General features: G+C 36.9%; 1 protein-coding gene across 7 annotated transcripts in view; it reads right to left on the reverse strand.

Moving 5' to 3' along the window:
* Positions 1–16,522, reverse strand: part of LOC139141698 (synaptotagmin-like protein 4) — a 152,750-nt gene that overhangs the window by 45,636 nt on the left and 90,592 nt on the right. For all 7 annotated transcript variants that reach the window (XM_070711294.1, XM_070711292.1, XM_070711293.1 and 4 more), the window contains one exon: positions 10,634–10,818. In XM_070711294.1, the coding sequence (XP_070567395.1) occupies positions 10,634–10,818 (185 nt within the window). The remainder of the gene's footprint in view (positions 1–10,633; positions 10,819–16,522) is intronic.

Below are 16,522 nucleotides of genomic sequence, written 5' to 3' on the forward strand. Positions count from 1 at the left end.
CATAAAACCAATGTAGGCCACCATCCTAAAGTTCATTAAATGAGTCAACTAGGAATTAATCAACAGGATGTTGCAAAACATTTTTGCATACTATCCTAACAGTAACAGATAATCACCGGTACCATATAAAGTTTGATGCAGTATTTACAACACTATGAGATCAAAATCTGTATCAAATTTCATCAATTTTGACGTTGTATTTGTGGATATATCACTCTAATTACGAAAGTTCATTACATATGCAATTACAAATTAATTAAAAATGACACTGATAAATGTCTTTTTCAAAGTTAAAGCAATGTGAGCCTAACATTTGTACAAAGTTTCATGAAATTTGATGCAGTATTTCTTGACATATCAGCCTAATTACAAACAATATAATAACAACACAATAATTGACATGATACTGCTACATGACGTGAAACAAATTGACGAGCATATGTCTGAAATAGGTCAATGTCCTTGTACCAACTTTTTCCTCAGTATTTGACATTTTCAGATTGTTCCCCTACATCTGAACCTGAACCATGAACACCCCACCCAGTTTATGATATAACCCATCACAATGGCATGACGTCACCGGATCTTGACAGACGGCAGTAGAAGTTGACAGATGGAAATAGAAGTTGACTCTACCATACTGGTTTTCAACTCTAATACCTTCTCCGTCAATAAATAGACACGAGAAGGTAAAAATCGTAATAAAAAGGCCGCCTAGCGGCCATATTGGATCATATCACAAAACAAATTGACGTGCATATGTATGACATACATCAATGTCCTTGTATCAACTTTGAATAAAATCGGTTGAGATATGCCTGAGTTATGGCTCTGTACATGAAAAAATTGTAAAAAAATGGCCGCCTGGCAGCCATATTGGATCGTATCACAAAACAAATTCACGTGCATATCTATGACATTGATCAATGTCCTTGTATCAACTTTGAATGAAATCGGTTGCAACATGTCTGAGTTATGGCTCTGTACATGAAAAAATTGTAATAAAATGGCTGCCTGGCGGCCATATTGGATCGTATCACAAAACAAATTGACATGCATATGTATGACATTAGTCAATCACCTTGTACCAACTTTGAAAAATACCGTCAAGGACAGTGTGCTCACATTCCGTTTGAATTGGTCCATTCGAGAAATATTTCATCATTATTTTGATATATCAAGTTCAGTTCATCACTACAGACCTCTATACCAAATATCAAAGCTGTCCGACAAGTGGTTTTGATGAAATAACTTTTTGACCAAAAATGACAAAAAATTCCTTAAAAATACAAATTTGTATATAACACATTATATCGAGATAAAATCTTAGATACCTGTATACCAAATATCAAAGCTATCAGATCAGTAGTTTTTGGATAAAACAATTTTTGACCAAAAATTGGGAAAATTGCCTCAAAATTACTAATATGATAATATCAATACCAGTTGAACAATCTTGACTTAGGTCATCCTGAGGAACATGAATATTAATATTCAGAGTGATGAGACAAGTGATTCAAGAGAACAATATTTTTTGACTAAAAACGGAAAAAAATACCCTAAAAATACAAACATGCAAATTTCACCCCAATTTGTCCACACATAATTTAGAATACCTAAAGAATTCTGCATACTAAGTTTCAACCTAATCTGATCAATTCTTACAGAGTTTAAGCCATTTGCAGGATTTTTCCTTTTTCCTGCTCATTTGCATATTTTTGGCACTGACACGTTCATTGAACAAATTCTCATCTCCACCCCTAGGTACACCTGTATGCCAAATACCCAGACAGCAGCTGTTGCCGTTTAGGAATTTTGATCTGGACGGACATACATACATACATACATACATACATACATACATACATACAGATGCCATTTTGCCACCTTGTAAGAATACCTCCATTTGCATATATACATATGCATATATGGGAGCTAAAAATGTCATTTCCATAAAGTTTGGTTGATCCACGCTTCATAAATTCTGCCAGGGGAGACCCCAAGTCATAGACCTGCTACATGATTAACGAAACAAAATTCTGAAATGATAATTTGATAAATTTTTATAAGATTCTAAATATCATCATGATAAAGGTAACTTGAAAAAGAGATACAGAAAAACATAGGGCCAAAGTTCCTGAAGCTACTATAGAAATGGATACAAAATTAAGTATTTCCTGACAGTATGAAATTATCTCACTAAGGTCATCCTAGGGACCTGTAAACCAAATATTAAGCCAGCAGTTTTGAATTAACAAGCGACCCAACAGTTGAAAGAGCAAGACTGCTGTGTTATGTAGAGAATAACTTTTTGTGATACATGTATTGATAAAGAAGATGGATATCTTTGATAGCTCATTTCAGGATGGCCCGACCAAAAATGGTAAAATTAGCTGCAAAAATACAAAATTGATGATTTCATCATAATTTCAACATATTTCATTAAGATTAAGCCTAGGAACCTGTATACCAATTATCAAAGCTATCTGATGAGTAACTTTTGAGAAACAGGTATTTTGACCGAAATGGCAAAAATTGACCCAAAATAAAAAACTTGAAGATTTCATCGAATTTCAACAACCCCTAGGAACCTATATACCAAATATCAAAGGCATAAGACAAGTAGTTTTTGAGAAACACATTTTTTGACTAAAAAAAGAAAATGGCAAAAATTGCACCAAAAATACAAAAGTGCAGATTTTGTCATTTATTCAATACATTATATTACATTCATCTCTAAGAACCTGTATACTAAATATCAAGGCTGTCAGACGAGCGGGTTTGATGAAATAAAGTTTGACCAAAAATGACAAAAAATTCCTTAAAAATACAGATTTGCATATTTCATCACAATTTGAACAAATCCAAGTTTGGTTATCCCTAGGGGCCTGTATACCAAATAACAAAGCTGTCTGATCAGCAGTTATGAAGAAGGAGTTATTTTACCAAAAATGCCTTTTTTGGCGCTAATTTGCATATTTTCATTAATATCAAAAAATTTAAACAAGCGACCTAGCGGCCGACATAGCTCCGCTGTGTTTATGTAGAGAATAACTATTTTTGACACATGTTGATGAAGAAGGTGGAAACCTTTGATAGCTCAATGCAGTGGCCAGAAAAAAGTGGCTAAAATAGTTGCAAAAATACACAATTGAAGATTTCATCATACTTTGAATATATCGAATCATCCCTAAGAACATGTCAACCAAAGCTATCTGATGACTGGTTTTTTTGAGAATAAAAAATTTTCTGACCAAAAATGGCAACAATTGCCCAAAAAATAAAAATTGCAGATTTCATCATAATTTCAATAAATAGCATTTAGTTCATCTATAGAAACCTGTATACCAAATTTCAAAGCTATCAGATGAGTAGTTTTGGAAATACACATTTTTTGACCAAAAATGGCAAAAATTGCCCCAAAATTACAAAATTGCAGATTTCATCATAATTTCAATAGCTATCATTGAGTTCACCTGTAGGAACCTGTATACCAAATTTCAAAGCTATCAGACCAGTACTTTTTGCAAAACTCATTTTTTGACCAAAAATGGCAAAAATTGCCCCAAAATTACAAAATTGCAGATTTCATCATAATTTCAATAAATATCATTTAGTTTATCTGTAGGAACCTGTATACCAAATTTCAGGGCTATCAGATGAGTAGTTTTAGAAATACACATTTTTTGACCAAAAGTGGCAAAAATTGACCCAAAATTACAAAATTGCAGATTTCATCATAATTTCAACAAATATCATTTCGTTCATCTGTAGGAACCTCAGGCCTCGAAATTAAATTAAATTTCAAATGTGGTGGTCCATGTGGACCACCTAACAAGTATTTTGGTGGTCCAAATTAAAAATGTAGTGGTCCGTAATATAACAATTGTTTAAGATGGCATGATAGGTTTTACGCAACTGAGTTTTTATTTGCGTAAAATGTATTCAAAGTGCGCACGGTAGGAATCAGTATCTGAAGTGAGCTGGGCAGTCTTTTCTGTAGAACTTTGGGGTTTCCTGTAATGCGCATGCTCTATTAACAAAAAACAACAACCTGGGGGCTTCAAGGTGTAGCTGAACGTTTGCCATGTCGTGATGCATGTCCCGTATATGATCGTTGAGCAGCCCAACGAGATCATGTTCAAAGAAAATACCTTCTGACTACGAAATTAGTGTTTTTAAAGGGCCAACGAAAAGCAGATACTGTTCAAAGTCCAGCGGGACCTCTCAAGAATGCAACCCGACAGAGTCTAAATGGTCACCCGTAAACCACTTTCCAAATAACATGCGACGTAATGACCATTAACTGTATTGTGTTACCAACAACGTAGACTCGATCGATTCTCGAATTTTTTGCATCTATATATAGTGCAATTGTCTGTACAGAACTGATTGACATGACGTTTTGTGATGATGAAATACAATGTTGCATAAAGTGCTGCGGTCTACTAAAGTCTAAAATGTTGCAATATCATGATAAATGTCACTTGCAAGCAGGTGCATATGTTCATTTTTGTCCTGCATTGAACCTCGTTCAGGCAATGTAGTGCAGGCCAAGTATGTCGTCTTCAAAAATTTCTGACGTAAGTGGTGGTCCATTTGAATGTGGTGGTCCAAAATGAAAAAGTGGTGGTCTTTGGACGCAAGACCACCGTTAATTTCGAGCCCTGAACCTGTATACCAAATTTCAAAGCTATCAGATTAGTAGTTTTTGAAATACACATTTTTTGACCAAAAATGGCAAAAATAGCCCCAAAATTACAAAATTGCACATTTCATCATAATTTCAACGAATATCATTTAGTTCATCAGTAGGAACCTGTATACCAAATTTCAAAACTATCAGATCAGTACCTTATGTCATGAGAAATACATTTTTTGACCAAAAATGGCAAAAATACCGCAATTATACGGTGTCGCTCAAATTTGATCAGAATTGGTATATACCAGTATGGGTTACCAATGATCAACAATAAATGTTGTTTCTATCTGTTCAGTGGAGGAAAATTCTACGTTGATGTTATGGCAATGATTTCTGCACAGTACAACCAGAAAAACAACAAGAAATATTTAAACCAGAAAAACAAGAATGACAAAAGTAATTAAGGTCTAACTTTAGGTACTGGAGGTCAACTTTAGCAACATGCATAGCAGAAACAAGCCCCTCTTAGTTTAGTATAAACGGTCTTCCCCCATCTACTGTCTATGGTTGCAGCTGGTCTGTTAATATGTAACAGTTCATAAACAATGACAGGAAATGAGTCAAGATCAGTGGAGTTTGCCTGTTTCTCACTGCCATGCCTCCTGCACATTTGCAGGATTTCACTTTTTCTTACCTCATTTGCACATTTTTGACACTGATGTGTTCATTTGAACAAATTCACATCTCAACCCCTGCATCTACCTGTACACCAAATACTGAGATGGTAGCTTTGGCGGTATGGGAGCCTTTGTGTGTGACGGACATACATCCGCACATACCCACAAATATACAGACATACAGACATGCAAATCAGATGCAAATGACTGATTCAGCTTATACGATAACCTCACATTGGTACACCAAATGTGAGCTAAAAATTGCCTCAAAAATGCAAATTTGCATATTTCTGCACAATTTGAACAAATCTGAAATAGATCATCCCTAAGGACATATGTACAAAATATCACAGATATCTGAATTGTAGTTTTGAAGAAGAAGATTTTTAAAGATTTTTTGACAAAAAATGACAAAAATTGCCTTAAAAATACAAATACCGTATTCCTCCGATTCTAAGACCCTGGGTCAGCAACATGAAATGGTTGTAATTATCAGGGGGGTCTTATAATCGAGCCATCCCGCGTTTTGAACTAACACTGCTAATTTATGCCAATTTATTCACGTCAATTCAGCATTACTCAAGACTTTCACACATTTTTTGGCAGAACGTACTAAAGCTTACTTATAAGAGCAACATCTGACAACTTATTCTAGAGAATACACAAAGTCGAAAATACGTGTAAATGGCAACTGTTCCTTCAAAGATAAAACACAGCAATCTAGCGATGACTTCCCAACCTAACTGCCGAGTTGTTTTTTAATCGCTGTTAAAATTTCAACTGCTCAAACAATCCCTGTCTGATCAAATGATTTGTGAGGTGAAATAAAACTGAAACAATTCTTGAAAGACGTAGACAATTCAAAATACAAGTCGATCATGTATTCACCGGATAGGCATCATGCAGTTAACTCATGGCAATGCCATTGGCATATACAATACATGCATTTGCTGCACGTAAAAATAACCAACCTTTCTTTCAATCTAACGTCTGTGTCGAGAAAAACAAATGATATGGCACTGAAATTCATGATTGTCAACGGTAAGAAGTCATGATCGAAGGTGAAAAACTGTTAGCTACAAACAGTAACCTGTGCATGAAATGGTAACACATACATCGTGGATCAGCTTGCAGCATGCAGCAAAACAATATGGCAGTCACTGTGGACTATTCTATTATATTGAGCAGGGGCCGCAGAAGGTTAACAACGGAATGATACAGAAAGAAAAGTATAAGGACAAAATTTAGCTTTGCCTGCCGTTCCAGTAAAACAAATTTCAATGTTACATCATTTTAGCATCTTTAATGATTTTTCTAGGTCTTAAATGAAACTTTAACCACTAAATAATTTACAACACTATGCTAATGCGTACACACCCTACCTAACAAATAGTATCTCCATTACAGGTCTTTAATAGGCTCAAAGAAAGGCCAAACGACCTTGAAAGTGTCAATGGGCAATCAGCAATATCAGCCGTGGTTTGTAAATATGCATGTTAAGGCTCTTCTAAATCGTTACATGGCCAGTCAGCAACAACTTCGTATTAGTGATCATTGAAGTCAATTTTTGAGTAGTGATTTGTTGGCTGTTTGAACTAAAATAGGGAAGGGTCTTATACACGGATGTATAGCATTTTTGAAAATCTTCTAAAAGTGGGGGAGGGTCTTATACTCGAGCGGGGTCTTATAATCGGAGGAATACAGTATCTAAATTTCACCACGATTTGAACAAATCTGACTGAAGTCACCATAAGTAAACTGCATATCAAATTTCAAAGCAATTGGACTAGTGGTTTCAGAGAAGAAGATTTTTTTAACAAAAACACCAAAAAATACCGTCAAGGACAGTGTGCTCACATTAATATATATATATATATATATATATATATATATATATACTCTTTCATTGTTGTTTTTGCAAAACCTTTATTGTACTTTATGATCAAGATCCCAACTGGGATACGATTTCAATAAAGACTTACTTTACTTTACTTTTACTTTTACACATTCGGTTTAAATTTGTCCATTTGAGAAATATTTAAACCAGGAAAAACAAGAATGACAAACGCAAATAAGGTCTGCAACTTAGGTACTGGAGGTCATCTTTAGGAACATGCATATCAACTTCTATAGCAATGGGACAAGCAGATCCTAAATACATAAGCAAATGTCCACAACAAAAAATAGACACAGAAGGCTTGATAAAAAGAAAAGGTGGGAGTGGGTAAAAAAATGTACAAGGGATCTGGTAAAAATACGGATAGTTTTCAATCGGATTCGAACCCACAACATACGGCATCAGTCGCCTAGCTGAGAGGCCAGAGACAGAACCAGTCGGCTAAATCTCCACTCCCAAAAAAGAGTGGTTCAATAGCCGGCTAAGTTGTTACATTTTTCTGACTGAGACCGCTCAACACGTTGTAGAGTTCGTGAAGCACTCACGCACGCATGCTCACTATCATACATCGCACATACACACTACATCGAAGTGAAGAAACGAATTTCATCGCTTTAACTGGGCGAACGATAACCTCGGGGACAATTCTGTCCACCAGCAGTGTTACCAACCCAGGATAGAAAATACGGATAGTTTTCAATCGGATTCGAACCCACAACATACGGCATCAGTCGCCTAGCTGAGAGGCCAGAGACAGAACCAGTCGGCTAAATCTCCACTCCCAAAAAAGAGTGGTTCAATAGCCGGCTAAGTTGTTACATTTTTCTGACTGAGACCGCTCAACACGTTGTAGAGTTCGTGAAGCACTCACGCACGCATGCTCACTATCATACATCGCACATACATACATAAAAAGTAATGCCACCTTATCAATCTTCTAGACCCTACCCCCTCCTGAATATCAAATGTTCCATCCCTTGGTATTACATAATGCCAGATTACAGGAAATGTTTTTACAACCTTGGGGAGTTTTTAATTAATGCGATGAGTGTTATCATTCTAATGTAAACAGCACTTAAGTTAGTTACAGATAGTGAAATGCCTTCCACTGTGGGCAGTGATTGTATACAACATCTGGAATTATCCTGGATCAAAATTTCTCATCAGTTCTTGTATGTCTTACATAGAAATATTTGCAAAAATTGGTCCGCAATGAACAAATTCACCTCAGCTTTCTTTTCTGCATCAAATTTTCCTACAAATTGATACCAAATTGACAAAATTATGTTCAGAGCCTTTGAAACTGTCTCACAACATATCCTGGGTTGGTGTAGGTCATTTAAGGTCACAAACTGAGAAAATTACCTAAAATATACAAATTTGGGGGTTTCCCAACACTTTGAGCAGTAAATTTATCTAATAACATCCCTCAGGGCTTTATACCAAATTACAAAGCTATCAAACAAGTAATTTTGAGAACAACTTTTTTGACCAAAAATGACAATATTGTCTTAAAAATACAAATTTGTATATTTCAGGACAATTTCCACATATCTAACTATTGTCATGTCTGTACGTCTGTGTATCAAATATAAAAGTTGTCTGTCCAGGGGTTTTAAAAAGAAAATACTGTTGAAGATTTTTTGACCAAAAATGACAAAATTGCTCCAAAATAGTAATTTTCCCAATTTTGTCATAATTTCAACAAATTAGAAGAGTAACACCCTCGCAAAGATCTAACCCAAATTTGAGAGTGATAGGGCTGGTGGTTTCAGAGAAGAATAATTTTTACTGAAAAAGAGAAAAAACACCAAAAAATTCAGCAAAAATACAAAATGAAGGATATCTTCACAATATTCATAAAACTGAGGTACCTAAGGTACTTGCACACAAATTTTCAAATCAATCAAAACAGCGGTTCTCGAGATATTAATACTTGATCATTTTCACATTTTGTAAGCTCATTTGCATAATTTTGGCAATGCAGACTTCATTTGAACAAAATCCAATCTATAGCCCAGGATGCATCAACACACCAAATACCAAGCTGAAATGTGCAGCCGTTTGCGTGTTTTTGATGTTGACGTACATACTGTACATATATACATACATACATACATACATACATACATACATACACACATACATACAGACGCCATCGACTTCAGCTTATACGATAAACTCACATTGGTATAACCAAATGTGAACTAAAAATGCCCCAAAATTACAAATATGCAAATGTCACCACGATTTGAACAAACTTAAGTGAGGTTACCCTAAGTAAACGGCATATAAAATTTCAAAGCAATTGGCCTTGCGGTTTCAGAGGAGAAGGCAATTGTTGACGGACGACGACGACAATGGACAACGACGGAAAATCAACCTATTTGATAAGCTCCGCGTCGCTGACAGCGGAGCTAAAAAAAGTTTCTCAAAATCATATTTTTCATCTACACAACAAATATCAAATCAGTAATTACTGCGGTTCTCAAGATATTTGAGTAGACCGACGCCTCACAAATGTACATACATACTGGTACATACATACATACATATATACAGGTACATACATACAGACTGACGCCGGACGGATACCCATCCCTATAGCTAGCTTCTTTAGACTATAGTCTATAGTAGCTAACAAGAGCTGTGTCCGTAAACAATAAAAATGTCATTTTCAAAAAGTTTGGTGATCTGTGCTTAATAAATTTTGCCAGCGACACCTAGTCCCCTAGTCATAGACCTGCCACTTGACTATTCACAATTTTCATGCACCACAAGTTTAATGCAAGTAAAGAAACAGAAGAGACAATTATATTTTTTCATTAATTTGCTCTATTTTTCTGTGACCATCTTCCATCAGCATCTTCTTCTGAAATTAAGAAAGTTCCCCTTTGGTCTGAGTTCAGGAACTACTGAGTTTCACTTTTCTTAAATCTAGCGCCCTCTTTGGTATAAATATGCAAGTAAACATGGCGGCCTGCATAAACAATGTTGTCATGTCTTTCATGTATGTGTTTTTGTTGCCATCGTGTATTTTTCGAGAGAAAATCTGCAACCTTGACCTTGTACGGTATTGGGAACTCACTTATTTTATTCTGAATTACCTTAAACTGTCAAATTTTATCATAAATGTCACCTAAACTACATGCTGCATACAGTTCTTGCCATGCAAATTTATGACTGTCGAAAAAATATTCCAGCAGTTCAAACAGCCGTGTTTTTGTTATTTTATTTTAATTTCAATCACTTTGTCTTTTCATAAATCATATTTCTTTTTTCTTGTCGAATTGATGAAGTGATTGCGGTAAGTATCAAAGTAGCTATCTATCCATCTATCTATCCATTTACTAATAGATTGAATGACAGAAACATCTGAGCTGCTCACATGATAGCCATGTCCAGATCAATACTTACGGGTCAGAGAAATTTTTCCGGGTGTCGACCGGGGCAAGGTCCCTGCAGGCTATTATTTTCACTTCAAATATACCAGTCTTGTAATTGTAGGTCATATCAAACTTGACATCACCTGTGATGGTTATTTTCCCAAGGTTCCTCTCACCAGCAGAACTGTAAAAACTTGTAAGGCTATCAACACTACCCTGCAAGTAAATAGAGTGCATTTAATGTAAGAATATTGTTACAATTGCAGGTGAAAATGAACTCAATTACATGATAAGTAAAGTACATGTTAAGCCAACTGCATGATTTTTTTATATTTACAAATAAAGTTATGGATATAAAGTTTTAATTAAGGCTTAATTTCATTGCTTAGTGTTGAGACACGGCAGGGAATAAATTATTGATAGGTAAATTGTAACAAGATTTTGGTAGTTTGAATCCGCTTCTTTGGATTTAATTCATCCGCTGCAGTTTTACAAGTGGATGGCTTAGTATCTTCAATTGTCATCTCTGTGCGATCATTTTTTCTTTCCTTCCTCCTCTTCTTCTTCTTCTTCTTTGTCTTACACCGGATCAGGTTGACAGGGGAATCTGAAACACCATCACTTTGCTGATCTTCGTTGCTGTCCACATTGGAATTAAATTCATTGCTGAATTCATTTTCACTATTTTAACTGCTAGTGTCACACTCTGTCTCCTGCCCCGACTTCCTTGATTTTCTGTATGGTCGCTTGGCATGTTGGGTTCTCCTGTGCAACAAAAGATCATACTTACGTACAACCCATGTTTGTTGCACATCTCACAATAGAAGAGATTTCTATTGGAATGGATTAAACGAACGTGCGTTTTGTATCCATTAACGCCACTGAAATACCGCAGACACACGACGCTAGTGTGAATTGCTCCAGGCTTTTTACTAGCAATCAAAGTTCTTGACCCAGGAAATGGTCTTGAGACTTTCATCACCTTTTTTGGGTGAACAACTTGTAAGTGCAATTTTAAGGTCATCTTAGAGGGGAACCTTGCAAAGTAATATTTGCACTTAATCTGTTTAAACTTGGTTGATTTTGTGACATCAATACTTCTTTGACACCACCTTTATGCAAGATCTTCACATCTTCTTTTTTAGGTATTTTCCTCCCTCTTTCAGTTTCTTGTTTCTTGGCCTTTCTCTTTGCTTCTGGACCGCTACATGCATTATCACTACTGATACCACTATCTCTGCTGTTGCTGTCATTCGCTTCTGACTCAGTTGCATTCACATAATTCTGATGGTTACCTTTATCACCGGATTTACCAAACCTCACATCACCACTGTTGATGCTGGTAGAAGATGTGGATGCAAGCGACATCCTGTTTTGACCGGGAAGATTGGAGATCCAGTTTTGCACAGCAGCGGTACTGCTACCTGAGTTTGCATTCTGAGAAGAATGTGGACTGCCATCAAGGTCATTAGGAGTTGTTGCTAAAGACCAAGTACATGTAATTGATGGTTGAGGGCTTGGATAGGCCACTGAAGGCAAGACAAGATCTCCCATAGTGTACATGTTCTCACTGGTACGAAGTGGAAACTGACTGGATCCAGTCTCATGATGTTGGTTAACGGTTTCATTGTGTTGCTGAGTAACTGCGGGGTCGGGAATGATCTCCTCAGCTGCTCAGAGAACTAGAACTCCGTTTTCCACGTATCATGCTGTGGCAGGACTTTCAATCGCCGCGCTTTCTACAGCAGGACTTTCAACTATCACACTATCTGCACTGTCTGTCTCACTGTCACTGATTTCAATCACATCAGCCTCCAAGTTTGGCTTTGAAATGGAAGGGTGGGTGGCTTTATCTGTATCAGTGGGAGAATCAAGACACATATCGATCACTCTCATGACTTTCTGCACACCATCAGATTCCTTTGTGATATTTGTAGATTCCTTGCCAAAAAATATCAAATCCCTCAAAAACACTTCATGTCTAACTAAGGAGACAGCACCATCACAGCCACAGGTTTGTTCTGCAGGCGGCCCAGCTCCGCGGACTTACAAACTAGATTTGTGTTACCGTATTCCTCCGATTCTAAAACCCCGCCCGTTTATAAAGCCCCCCAGGATTATTTTATCGATTCGTAATTGGCCGTTAGTTCGTTTATGCAGTTCTAGATACATCCAACTTTCCAGACATCTGGAATACAAGCATTATGACACACTTATTTAAAAAAGAGCGCCAATGGCACTTGATCACAACTGGCACATTGTGAAACTACTCATAATTAATGAGGTACAATATGTGGCGTCATGCGGTGTCCCATCATACCATATATGAAGGGTGTAGCACTTGTGGTTACTGAGTTATGGACAAATATGTATATTTCAGGTCAAATGTCACTGAGGTCATGTCCTTGAAAACCTTCACCCTATCACAACTTAATTACATCATGAGAATGACCACAATAACACCTGTAAGCTTAAGAGATTTGAACAGCTTATTTTAAATTTCCTCTGGAATGGGAAAGATAGAAATTAACCAGAAAGGTAATGGTCAGAGGTGTTTCCGAGGGGGCTTAAAGGCCTCCGATGTGAAAACTACACACAAGCTTATGCGTATAAACCTTATTAAAAGGTATCTAGATGAAAACATAGAGCACCCCTGGAAACTCTTTCTAGACCATCGCCTAAAATCTGTGGGCGGAAAGTACCTATTCTAGAGTAACTTCGATATTAAGTCACTCAGCCTGCCCCTACCGAGATTCTACCAAGAAATGCTTGAATCCTGGTCGGTCTGCAATGTTGCGGTCAATGACTCTGAGATTGACATTACTTGTCAAACAATTTGGAACAACAGAAATGTTCTTATTGGAGGGAATTCTGTCTATAATCCAAAGCTTAGACAGAAAGGGTTTGAATTAATATTTGATTTACTTACCGAGGATGGGTATCTGTCATGGGAAAAGCTAGCCAACAAAAACCTCCATGTCTCAGAGTTAAAGGTATGGCAATCGATCCCAAGGCCTGGGAGTGGCACATGTAAAGCAGTATGTATCTTTGCGTCAGAGGCGGAATAAACTATGAGTGTATCTATTTATCCAGGAAATCTTAATCCCGACTGCTATGTTTGTACGCACATGGAGCCAGTCGACGTTAGGGACACAAAAAACAACACGAGGAACAAACAGACAGTGGTTTTGAACAAAATCAATGTACCCGGTACTTCATCAGTGTCTGTAACTCAGCGCTTTGAACATAGCTCGTAACAAGGAACATTGGATAGCACGTTTGACGAGTAGACCTATAACAGCCACTCATGTAGTTTGTGTACAGTGAAGATTTTGCAGATCAACAACTTTCTTTGACGGAAAATGGACCGACTTTCTACCGTAATTTTTACCTCCTTCGATTCAGCACAAAATTTTCTCATGGACTATTGATGCAGGATTACACTTGTTACGTGGTGGCAAATCCTAGTCGTATTGACGACTATACTGCGTAAAGTCACTGAATAAACTTTGCACGCATTTACGAGCACTGAATATTTTTACCGTTTTTAATCTAAAGCCGTCCGTATACGCGTATGACGGTGACAAAAACAACACAAGGAATTTTGTCAAAAAAAAAATTGAGTTAATTAAAACACCCAAATGCCGTACGATGATCATACAGAACTTTGAAGGTTTCTGGACTAAACGACCCCAAACCGACCAGATATCAGTCAACTGTACCGGGCCCGATGTCTACTCTATCAGCGTCAACTCAACCTTTCACTCCAGAAAACTTTACCATACAAACTCGGAATATACTAAATTTACCTTGAAAAAAATTCAGCTATGTATCGTATGGAAAAGATTTTATCGGGGCAACGGGAAAAGTAAAAAACCAACAAACCCCAACAGAAACAATGGAATGATCATTAGTGTGCAAGGTCGCTGTATTATATGTCAAGGTAAAAATTTCTAGCTTTGAAATTACAAAAGACGAGGCAGAATGTGTTACTGCCGATACCACAGCTGACTCTATAACTTTCAGGTGCGTACATTGGTACATAACTTAATGTTGATAGCAAAGTATATACATTATAGTTCTGCGTACAGTGATAAACACGATTCCCGATATACCACGGCTGTTGATTTGAGCTGCTGCCTTCGATCGAAAATGTTCAACACAAAGACATAATATCAATATTTTTGCGAGATTATAAGAGCCCGCTGTCTTCTTATACACAACGCGTAAAAATAGGTTATTCCTGTTGAGAAATTCGACAGCAAGTGGATTTCTTACTATCTTCCTCGCAATGATTTTTGCACCCGAGTCTATTTTATCACGGCCACTGAACCATTTCTGACGATTTTTACTAACATAGAATCAGTTCACACTCATCGTGGGAACACATTGCAAAGACGTTCACAAAATTTTCATCACAGGAAAGATTACTGTAATCCCCGTTTCAAAGATGTAGGAAATGTATAATGGGTCGTTTATCTTGAAAAATGCCGAGCTGCAGCCTCTAAATACCGGTACAAAATGCTTTTTCTTCTGATCAACTTCCCGACAACTTTACAAGCACACTCCGGTCGTCACATGACGGTTGTAACCGTACATGTGCTGCCGCCAATGGAGAATCAAAAAGACTTCAAATCAAAAGTAAAAAAAATATAGAAAAAATATCGCTATTCAAGTAATGTAAAGAAGAGTAATTTTGATAGGTTCAATTTATTGTATATTATAAACAAGTCATCGTTGATGACACAGTCCCCACTTGTTAATGGGTACTTTGATTACAGGTCCTCAGAGAGGATAGAGTCCTCTTCATTAGGTCTGTGATAAAATTACTTTTGAATAAATTCACTTGATACATGTCTGAGTTGTAGTTCAGGACATGAAAAAATCGTAATAAAATGATCACATGGTGGCCATATTGGATCGTATCAAAAAACAAATAAATGTGCATATGTATGACATAGGTCAATGTCCTTGTAGCAAATTTGATTAACGTTGGTTGAGATATGCCTGAGTTATGGCTTGTACATGAAAAAATCATAACAAAATTGCCGCACAGCAGCCATATCGTATCACAAAACAAATTATTGTGCACATGTATGACATTGGTCAATTTCCTTGTACCAACTTTGAATAAATTCGCTTGATACATGTCTGAGTTATGGTTCTGGACATGAAAAAAATGTAATAAAATGGCCACACGGCGGCCATATTGGATCGTATCACAAAACAAATCAATGTGCATGTGCATGACATAGGTAAATGTCCTTGTACCAACTTTGAATAAAATCAGTTGAAACATAAATGAGTTATGGCTCTGTATGAAAAAATCATAATAAAATGGCCGCCTGGCAGCCATATTGGATTGCATCACAAAACAAATCAACGTGCATCTGTATGACATATGAAGTAATCCTTGTACCAAGTTTGAATGAAATCGCTCCAGGCATCTCTGAGATATCTGCGTGAACGGATGGACGGACGCACGCACGCACACACGGACATGACCAAACCTATAAGTCCCCCCGGACGGTGTCCGTGGGGAATAAAAATGCGCAGGCCACTCGGAACAGCGTAAGATTATGATCTAAGTTGTTCGAATTAATACTACACTCACACTGTAGGGTAAAATGGAACTCAGATCGTGATATACTGCTTCCGCCAAGCGAACCCGCTTAGGCTAAAGACGGTAAAATGACCATACATGTAATTGTTGTTGCTAGTCTCTGTAAATTTTGCCGACTATTCGTAAATAGTTGTCAAATTTCTTGAGTTTGTCCGAAAACTGTTTCAGTGAATGACGTAAGTTTAAAGACACGTGAGTGCGAACGCAATATCGATATCGGGATAGTAAAGTCAGTTATGGGCAATCGAGGAAGGACAGAAGAGTCTATTAATTAGCAAATTAATAATAAATGAACAC

Source organism: Ptychodera flava, chromosome 10, assembly GCF_041260155.1.
Source record: "Ptychodera flava strain L36383 chromosome 10, AS_Pfla_20210202, whole genome shotgun sequence".
In the NCBI taxonomy this organism is placed as follows: domain Eukaryota; kingdom Metazoa; phylum Hemichordata; class Enteropneusta; family Ptychoderidae; genus Ptychodera; species Ptychodera flava.